Genomic DNA, 10,703 nt, shown 5'->3' on the forward strand with positions numbered 1-10,703 from the left:
TCTCCTACACTTCTCTGCTCGCAGATTACAGACTGGTGGCATGCGTGGATTCCGTCTCTGTTCGCAGATTTCAGACAGGAGACAGTGCAGACTGTAGCGGACTTCGAGGTGAACAGCAGGTTGCATCGTCGAGGTGGAGACATGCAGTCCAGCGCACTGCACCCGTGTACAGATCTGCATATCTTTGTATACACCACACTTTATACAGCAGATCTTCATCTTCCACTGTCTCTTTCTCTCTCTGCGTTCTCTCTCTCTCAGTCATACGCTTCCGCACCGCTGCACTCTGACAAATAAGGGATGGTAAGTCTAGGCTATGTTGTGATGGGTGAGGTTTCCATCTTCATGGCACCCAAGTTGTCTTAAGGTACATAAAGCTTGTATTGTAAACAAGACTCTCTTCATGGGGGTTCTTATAATACAAAAGCCTTTTGGAGGGGGGACTGGCTCCAAGTAAATCCGGTCCTCAACTGTTGTCGCTCTCTCTTTTTCAAGTTATTGTTCATGCCATGCTAGATAGTTGTGTGGATCATGATGCTATCTCCAACCAAGCACCTCTATCTTCATAAGGAGTTTGCTTAATGTAAAGCTCACTAAGTCAATCTATTTTCGGCTAGTTTCAAAGAATAAGTTCAATTCCGTTACAGTGGAACTTATGCTTCTCCTCTAGTGTTGGAGGGTCACATTTTTTTTGTTTTAAGTAATGCAATTGCACTCCATCCCCCCCTACCTTCTTAGGAAGGGAGGAGGTCTCTTGTTCAAGTACTATAACCGAGGGGAGGCAAGTTGTCTTGGCTACCATTGAAGCTTCAGTCTAGGCAGACTCCAATGTACCGATCCCACCAGAGATCCAATCCGTGGTAATAGCCAGAGATACTTGGCTAAGACCTGGGAAGCACATTGTGACATGGAATAGTCTCTCGTCCCGCTCTGCAACCTCTGTGGGGTCGAAGCCATCCTGACAAAAGACTCGAGTCACCCGATGTCCAGCGGATTCATGTGGCTATCACCTAGGTCACACTCAAAGCTGACTTAAACTCTGTTTGATATAGTGACTGCGGCCTAGGAGCTATACACATGAGGTGTTCTAGCCTCGTAGGCCGTCTTTTTCTAATTTCTTTCAACATCTTATTCTCTTGCTGGCTAAATGGAAGTGGATAGAGGAGAGGCTGGAAAATTTAACCTGCTACTTAAAAAACCTTCAAAAACTGTGCAAAGCTTTTTTTTTCTACATGGATGTAAACTATGCTCTTGGTTTTTTAGGTATTTAGAAAAAACTGACACCGTAATCTAGATGTACATAATGATATTGTATTAGTGTGATGGTTGACATGTGAGGTATATTTGAGTGCTCAGTGAATGCTTTGCAACATATACGATGCATAATGACACTCTGCAATAGACACTGTGGAAAATATCCCAAAACAAGCTACCATATTAGACCATCACATGATCATAACCTTGACGGAGAGTGAATATTATGTTTATGCTCGTATACTTGTATTAAAGATGTATATTTGAACGCTCGATGAATGCTTTGCAACATATACGATGCATAATGACACTCTACAATAGATACTGTGGAAAATAACCCAAAACCCCATCGATATTTACTCATAGACTAATACAGAGAACTCGAAACAAAGGCCATTACAATAGGCAAGAAAACATTGACTCGTGTTATCCTTAACAATGAGAAGAGGCGATGCAGGCAATATACAACTTGTATTGCCACAAAATAGGACATTGACAGATCACCAACCCCCATAGATTTGTAAGAGAACCATTGCTAATTGCATATGGTATCTCACAACTTCATTCATCTAACTTTTTTCCCCACAATATAAGATGGTTATTGAAAGCACTCCCATGTTCTCGTGCAACCACCCGGTGTCTCAAAGTCTTGATCAGTTGAACAACTTAGTTAGTATGTCTCACATCATTGGACCTAAATGATACTTCTTTATATAGATTGCACACCAAGGAACTTTTGTGATGTGAGGTCATTGGTATAATTGGTCTAATGCTCTCTGCTTTTACACTTTGTGTGTTGATGAGACTGAATGCTTGGGTATTTCAATTTTATTGTAGGTTAGGCAAGCTTGAAATTTGGTATTCTGGGATTCTAGGCAACTTTTCAAGGCTAGTTTATCGATAAAAGATGGGAAGAGCCCCATGTGAGGCTTGGGAGACTGGCTTTTGATTGGATCCTTCATACTTTGCATTCAATCAAATATTAGGAAGGTGACGACGGAGTTGATATGGACGCAATACTCCAAATATCCCTCGCAATCGTGGGATAATCGCAACAGCAAGGTTAGTTTGCCCCAATATATTTGATTATGATGTATTCCACATGTAGTCTTGTGAGCTCTACATAGAGACATGGCTTTTTCTTTTGTCCCACTGAAGTCTTGTGAGCTCTACATAGAGACATGGCTTTTTCTGTTGTCCCACTGCAACCACAGGCTAGTGCAAGGTCTCCAAATTTCAAGCGCAAAGTGACAGCAGATGCCTTGTGGTTGGATTGCCAGTACAATCCAACTTGGGTTTTTGAAAAGCCCCTACGTTGCAAGCACTTTAATAAGTATGCATGCTAAATGTGGTGCCCTTGCAAAAGCACAGCAAGTGCTTGACAAACATATTGTTCATAATGGATTCTCTTGGATTGCACTGAATGCAAGAAATGCACAAAATGGTCATGATGATGAAGCTCTAAAATTCTTTGATAAGATGCGGCAAGAAGATTACTTTCCTGATTCAGTCACCTTTACATGTGCATTTCCTCCAATGTGGCATTAATCCTGTAATATGTGGGGTATTGGCGAAGGCAGGATAGGCTTTGTCAGGGGCTGGCAGGGGCTGCAAATTTGTTGTTGCAGCAGAGGCGATATGGGATCTGGGTAATATTCCATATGCCTGAAATTGGATCTCCTTGTCCAGGGCTCCTTGGTGAGCAGGGGCATAAATATATGCTCTAGAGATGCGTCTAGTGGGCCGGGCAATGTAGCAGCAGGGGCCCCTTTGTTAGGACCATAAGAGATTTCAGTAACACCAGGAGCATGCATTGAAGAGCTTTGGGCAGCAAGGTCGAGGCCTGCAAGCAAGGATCCTTTATTGAATATAGAAACTCCACCTTCTTGTGCGCCATCAAATTCTGCCTGACCATCGCGTGCTTTGACATAGACTTGCAGGGGCTTTGGTGAGTCTGGTTGTAGCAGTAGAAGATCTGCCATGCAGGGGATTCGCCTCGTGTTGTTTAATTCCTCGAGGCCTGGGTCGTCTTGCAGAGAAGAGGCATGGTCTGTGCAGCTTGTATACACTTACAGAAGCATGTTTGGGCCTGGTGAGTGTGCCTGGAGAATTTTACATTCCAGGGCTTCTATTACTTGTGTGCTTGTAGGCGTTGCTTTGACTTGAGTTCATGCTGGGCTCAAAAGAGCAAGCATGAATTCTGCTTGACTTTCTGCTGCATTAGTGGACCTTGTGCCCGGTTGTCAATGACTTTGGCTAGGGAGTCAGCAGCCAAGTCGGATGCTGCAAGAAGAGAGACAGCCCGTCCATGTCGGGCAAAGATAGCCCCATCTTCATCTGCGTATGGTTGTCCTTTGTTGTCAACAGTTGTGCTTATGCTGCTTTAGGTGAGGCTGGGCTGTGAAAGCCATCAAACAAGCGGACCGTCCCGGGCGATGATACCATGTGGTGAAACTAGGAGGTCTTAGAAGGTTGAGAAGGGAAGCCATGACAAATGCGCAGCAGAGTGAAAGAGCTCTTTAAGTCCTTCTTGATAGCTTTATCAACAACTCTATATTAGTAATCTTTGTTCGTTTTTGTGTTTCCTTTGATTTTGTTAGGATGATCCGGCCCCAGATTTACGCTGGCACAGAAAGAGAGAGGAGGGCGGCCGCATCACGTGCATTTCGAGAACGACATCAAGGTACTTTCAAGCCAAATTGGTTTTCTATTTTGATAGTATGTTTTAAAATTTTATAATGATGGTTTATTGTTTGCATTCTAGGTGTCCAGATGCGCGGTGGCACCCCGGCTGCCACCACCTCTCAGGTGGACCGAGCTCCTGACAGAGTGGAGGGGATGGCCCGTCCTGACCGAGCTCCTGACAGAGTGGAGGAGGGGATGGCCCCTGACCAAGCTCCTGACAGAGTGGAGGAGGGGATGGCGCGAGGGCTCTCGACGCCGACATCATGCCTTGATACACATGCTTCCCTTCCTCGCACGCATGTTTTGGTCGATCTTGTTACACCAGCCGAGGTAATTGACCTCACGTCTTTGGATGCGCGACAGGGAATTACGTTTCATAATCCAAGTAAAGAGAGTATTAGTGTCTGGAAGAAATTAGTGAGCTGTGATTGCCTTCCTTCCTTGAGAGAGTGAGAGAGAGAGAGAGAGAGGTGCATAGGAATTTGACTTAATTCAATACTTTGTTTTTTTGGCAGAGATATCACCTTCTAACTCTCCCTTTGATGCAAGAGCAGCAACAATACTATCACCGTTTGATGCGAGAGAGAGATTTTTTACACGAGTGATGGTGGACCACCAGCAGAGCCGCTTGTACCTTATACACCCTCCCCATCCCCAGGTTTCTCGGCATCGACTACAACAAGAGCACCATTATCACCACTTGGTGAGAGAGAGAGAGAGAGAGAGAGAGAGAGATAGTTAAAACAATAGATTTAGAACAAACCTTTTTTTGGTAGAAAGCAAGCTGCAACTGCTGTGGCCTCCTCCTCGTAATGCCTTTGCATAGAGTTTCAATTCGATCAGCAACCAAGCCAGGCTGTCGAGTCGCCCATATATGTAATTCGGGACACTTTTCTGCTACTTCCTTTACCATTCTGTGTATTTTTGAGTCCTCATCATGAAACTGTAGTGACAGTTTAGTAGCTCGGTCGATAACCTCTTGCTTTCGCTCACGCGCCTGGCTTGAATCAGTTGACGTTGATGACCTCTGTTTCTTGCAAGGGCTTTTGGATCTATTGACTTCACTCATTTCAAAACTGGATAGCCTGCCTGATTCGGGGTTCTTCTTCCACGTTTTTCAGGAACCCATTGAAGCAACCAAAGTAAGAAACCTAATCCTCAGGACTCATATGCCAAATTATAGAAATACAAATTAGGGCTCAACAAAGTAAGAATGACAGAAACGCAGTTTGGGGCTTCAAGATGAAATGCAGACAATGCAATTAAACCACAATAGAAACAAACTCAAATTACAGAGAAACTTTAAGAGGCTTCGTTCAAAATTAAAAACTGAGAGAGAGAGAGAGAGAGAGAGAGAGAGGTTACAGCTACCTCGTTTTCAGAAATTCAGACTGTCGTAGGCGAAAATCCCATCAATCTCGTCAGATACAGCCTACAAAAGTACCTCGTTTTCAGAAATTCAGACTCATAGAGCCTCTGCATAGGGTTGGATACAATCCAATCGAATCTGTGTCATCATTTAAGCTGCAGAGAGCCATGGTCATGAGTGCTAACCTTCCCTATTTGAGGAAACCTTCGAAAAAATGGTCGCATTTTTAAAAAAAACAACTTCCCTATTTTCAATTCTTACCTTTGGGGGAAGCAATGCATTAGTGTTATACTATTTTCTAAATGCCTCACATATTACAGGATTAATGCCACATTGGAGGATACATACTGCATTTAGTGCTAGTTTGCAAATGCTCTTTTGTGGGCAAGCTTGCTATGGGACCTATTATGAAAGACTAGGCGCTCCCCGCCTAGACTCAGCCCGGCGCTACGTGCCAGCTTTCTCCCAGTGCTTTGCACCAAACTTCGAAGCATCGAAGTATTTTTTAAAGTGTTGTGTATTTGTGCATATGTGCACGTATATGTATGTGTGTACGTGCATGCATTGAGATGCACCCCATATGACAAATTCTCCTAGTGTTGTGTATTTTGGGGTGTGTGTGTGTGTGTGTGTGTGTGTGTGTGTGTGTGTGTGTGTGCATTTCGTTTCTCTCAAGGCTCTCCATTTGTGTACATAGTTAGATGCCTATAGTGAATAGTCATCCTCACACAGACACACACACACATACATAGATATCTGTGGGGTGAATTGCTAGCATGGCTTGGAGAAACTCTCTCTTTCTCTCTCTCTCTCTCTCTCTCTCTCTCTCTCTCTCTCTCTCTCTCTCTCTCTCTCTCTCTCTCTCTCTCTCTCTCTCTCTAACGTTGATCATCTCCTGCATACATACTTGATCATCAACACATTATGCAAACTTACTTGATTATGCATCCTCAATCTAGCGTACCCAAATACAGTAACAATTAGGGCACTTCGTGTCCTAATCCATGTTTCATGTGGCAAGAGAGTCCATGGTTGTTGGTTGAGTCACAAAAAAATCAACTATGAGAGACCCCAAAGATTTTGTGCTATCAATCAGAGGAGATTGCGAAGTATCAGTTGCCCGCTCAGCAATAATGCCATGTTAGAGAGCACCAGTAGTAGACAAACCATGTGGAGGGTCTCAGCTATTGTGTCAATGTGCAAGGTCTCAACTACCGCATCAAAGTTCAAGGACATGCAGCCCTCCACATGGCAGCGAACATCCTTGACCACGACCAAGAGCTTATCGCTTGTTGCACTCCATGGAGCTAACTTTACATTAGTGTGCAACACTATGCACTTGTAAGGCTCCTTTACATCCATGTTAGCTGTCATTCAAGGTTGTAGCAATAGTTGTAGTGCTTTGCACCAGCAATCACTAACTTTCCCATCTCTTTGTATCTCTCCTTGCTCACTCCCCGCATATTATGTTTCCACTTATGAAGGTAAAAGACCATTCTTAGTAAACATTGGAAAATGGTAAGAATTGAAACATGGCTCTATAAAGACAAAATGTGCTTTTATTCACTTTACATTGACATTAATGTTGTAATTTATATTCCACACCTAGGTAGCCCTTTAGTATTGTGGATTTGAAGATTTAGCAAACAATCTTGAGATTTAGGAAAAATTACCTACTACATGAATTGCTTTTTGTATGGGGCTTTTTCGATCGTGCTGGTATAGTATTTATATGGAGAAGGAGAGGGACTGATGAATAGAACTTAGAAGATCAAAGAATCAGAAGATGAAGAAGGGACTGGTGCAGGAGGAAGGGAGGGGCTGGTCCTTGCCTTCCTTCGGGACCGTCTTGGCCTTTCTAGCCCTCGCCCATACATTGGTGAATGTTTTCCTACCTCGCGAGGCCACGGACGTGTTGGATAGGCTTAGTAGGAGGCTATCGGTGTTTTTCTCTAGCTTTGTCTACTTCCGGTAATAACCGAGTACGACGGCGCCAATAACCTATACATGCAAGCCCCAAAGCATGATGATGTCGTGTCAAACCAAGACAAAGTCACCCTTGGAATGCCTAAAAGTCTCTATACTATTTCACGACAGGAGGAGGACTCAAGGGGGGATGTGGCCCCGCTGCTTGTGCCGCCGCTGCTTGCCATGATAATTATGCCTGCTGGAATAGGGGCCTTTCCATTAATTATTGGAAGACCATGGCTTAGGAAGGCTGGAGCTACCCAAGACTGGGGCAAGGGCATTATCAGGATATATGATCGTCGACCGTTGCCCAGGAAGTTCGACATGTCCACAAAAAGACCCGTAGTAGAGACCGAGGAAAGTGAGGATGGTGAGACTGAAGATGAGAAGACTGACCTCTGAAGTAGTGAAGAAGAGGAGGAGTATGAATCCAAGACTGAGTCTGATGCTACTCAAGAGGTGTCCTGTCTTAATTTGGGAATTGAAAAAGAGGGAGAAAGAGTGGAGGAGATGACAAGCAATAGGATTGAGTTGACAAATGCTTTGGCGGATATGACTCGTGATAGTTCTTATGAGCCAAGAACTAAGGACAATGAGCTTGCTAAGGACCCATGTGGATTGACAATTGAAAATGATGCCCATATTGATGACATGGAACCCTTGGAAGGATGTGAGAAGTTGCATGGAAGATCCGTCCTGGTTGCTTGGTTTTAGCCAAAGGTACTCGAGATGGTTCTCATTACCTAGTGCTGCATGTCTCTCACGTGGGAGATTCTATGGTTGCAGTTATGCGGATAACACATGCATTGTTATGGCATTATCGCCTAGGCCATATGCAGCATAGAGAAATGGAGATCCAATCTAGTATAGACTCATTGCTACCTCCTATGTCATATGCAGATCTTGATACTTGCCCTCAGTGTACTCATGGTCCTTGCAGAGCCCCCTTGGCTCTTATGGCGATCTTGTGAGGCATGCTCCTATTGATACCCAAGATCTTCAGGTATCACCTCAATCATGGACTTGGAGGTTCAGCCCCATGACTCCGTGACTTGGTAACGAGGCCTTGACATTCCTTCCAGCATGGAGTCACGGAGCTAGAGGCTTCTCTCCCTAGGTTGAGTTCGGGTTCTCCAGTTCTCAGCACCTTCAATTTTGGTGAGCTTGTTTTCCAATCTATATCCCTTCTTGTTAAGATAGATCTTGGTGAGCTCCCGCACCCCTCTTCAGATGAAAAACCAATCAAATGAGAAGCCGCAATAGATTAATGAAAATAGAAAGGACTTGAATGGATAAAGAATCTCTAGTTGTTATATGGGCGGTGGGGATGGGTGAGCCAAGCCTCTGACCCAACTATGAGAGACTATGTAAGGCCCCATATAACTTGCGCTGCAATGAAAGAATAGGGACCAAGGGCCAAGTGGCAAGCAATAGCTATGTGATGATCAAAACATCTTGAGAAGATGGAATATAGCAATGATCTATAAACTATATTATTTGATCTATGCAGTACGATCTATGAACTATCCTGTATAAACTATGAACTATGTAATATGATCATAAATCATAGATTATAGATCATAGTTCATATATAGCACTATATAGTTCATGGTTCATAAAGCATAGCTCATAGATCGTACTGCATAGTTCATAGCTTATATTTCATAGTTCTTTGCTCATAGATCATATTGCATAATTGATAGATCATAATACATAGTTCATAATTCAGAGATGGTAGAAAAGATCTATGACACAATAGTGTTTACCCTTAGGAAGAAAATGAAAACTCTTAGGAAGAGAAGTGCTTCTCGCCCTGAAGCAATCAAGGCAAAATAAAATGCACTGAATGGTGGCAGCAATAGGGACAATAGTGTTATCACCATGTCTTCAGAAATAATCTTCTTCCCCGCATTTTGCACATGCATCTCGAGCTATTGAGGCTTGAGATCTCCCAAAAGCAGATCCCGCCCTTTCCCACCAAAGACAGGCCTTATCCATTTCCTTTGTGTAGCAGCCATGTTGTGGTGGGGGAGTGGGGTTTTTTGGGGTTGGATGGAGCGGGGTTCTTGGGAAGGGGGGGGGGAGGGGTATGCCATATCGTGGGGCGGTGTGGGGTCTCTTGGGGTTGGGTGGAGCAGGCTTTTTGGGAAGGGAGAGAGGGTGTGTGCCATCTCGTGGGAGTGGGTTTTTTGGGGTTGGATAGAGTGAGGTCTTTGGGAAGAGGGGGGGAGGTGTGCCATGTCGAGGGAGAGCAAGGTTTTTTGGGGTCTAGCGAAGCGGGGTTTTTTGAGGGGGAGAGGGAGACAACGTGCCATATTGTGGTGGGAGAGCAGGGTTTTGTGGGGTTAGATGCAACGAGGTTTAGCAGCAAATTTAAAGGGGGGATGACGTGCCATGTTGTGGTGGGGGAGTGGGGTTTTTTGGGGTTGGGTGAAGCGAGGCTTTTGGGATCGAGGGGGGTGGTGTGCCATGTTGTGGCATGGTGTGGGGTTTTTTTGGGTTGGGTGGAGCAGGGTTCTTGGGAAGAGAGGGGAAGGTGTGCGATGTCGTCCCCCCAAAAAACCCCGCTTCGTGTCAAGAATCGCGTGGTGGGGGGAGTTGCCCAAGATGCTGCGCCGAACACACACAGAGTGCACAAGGAGAAGCTCACTCAAGAGACAAGAAGAGAGATGGAGGCCAAAATGTTTTCTTGCTGATTTCTTCTTCTTCTTCCACACACTTTACAATGTACACAAAGTATAGATAAGATACAACATAAAAGGAAAGTGGCCTACTAAGTCAAACAATGTATAACCGACTACACTAGTCGACTGGCACTATAACTATGCCAGCTGTAAATAGGTGTAACAACCTGAATATAATAAGTAATGAGTCAGTGGCCATGTGAGAGTCATAATGACCACCGACGTGATAAGTGTAGACGTGTGGACCCATCTAACTAGGCGGTCCATCATCAATATCCGCATGTGTTGAGCTTGTCATCTCAACACTCCCCCTCAAGCTCAACTGCATCTCTGCAACTCCAAGTAAGCTTAGAAACTTTTGAAGCTTCTCTGTACCCAATGCCTTCGTGAAGATGTCAGCTATCTGATCATGTGTGCTGACATACACCAAGTCAATCTCACCTGCTAGTACCTTCTCTCTCACAAAATGGTAGTGTACCTCAATATGTTTTATCCTGGCATGGAACATAGGGTTCCTAGCCAACTGTATACTGCTCATGTTGTCACAATAAATGACAACTGGACCTTCCACCTGGACATCCAAATCAGCCAATAGCTTTTGCAGCCATACTACCTCACATGCTGCAACAGCAGCACCTCTATACTCAGCCTCTGTACTCGACAAAGCAACTGTAGATTGCTTTTTGCTGCTCCATGCAACTGCTGCACTACCAAGAGAGAACATGTATCCGCTGGTAGATCTT

The 10,703-nt window shown here is 44.4% G+C and overlaps 1 protein-coding gene across 1 annotated transcript; it reads left to right on the forward strand.

Moving 5' to 3' along the window:
* The first annotated feature begins 3,175 nt into the window (after positions 1–3,175).
* LOC148033230 (uncharacterized) lies at positions 3,176–4,926 on the forward strand. The gene is made up of 4 exons (XM_087682242.1): positions 3,176–3,346; positions 3,855–3,937; positions 4,019–4,269; positions 4,455–4,926. The coding sequence occupies exons 1-4, from the start codon at positions 3,300–3,302 to the stop codon at positions 4,542–4,544; spliced, it is 471 nt and encodes a 156-aa protein (XP_087538368.1). The 5' UTR covers positions 3,176–3,299; the 3' UTR covers positions 4,545–4,926.
* The last annotated feature ends 5,777 nt before the right edge of the window (positions 4,927–10,703 follow it).

This window comes from Lygodium microphyllum, chromosome 7, assembly GCF_053477565.2.
Source record: "Lygodium microphyllum isolate KBCC chromosome 7, Lygodium_microphyllum_v1.1.10, whole genome shotgun sequence".
Taxonomy (NCBI): domain Eukaryota; kingdom Viridiplantae; phylum Streptophyta; class Polypodiopsida; order Schizaeales; family Lygodiaceae; genus Lygodium; species Lygodium microphyllum.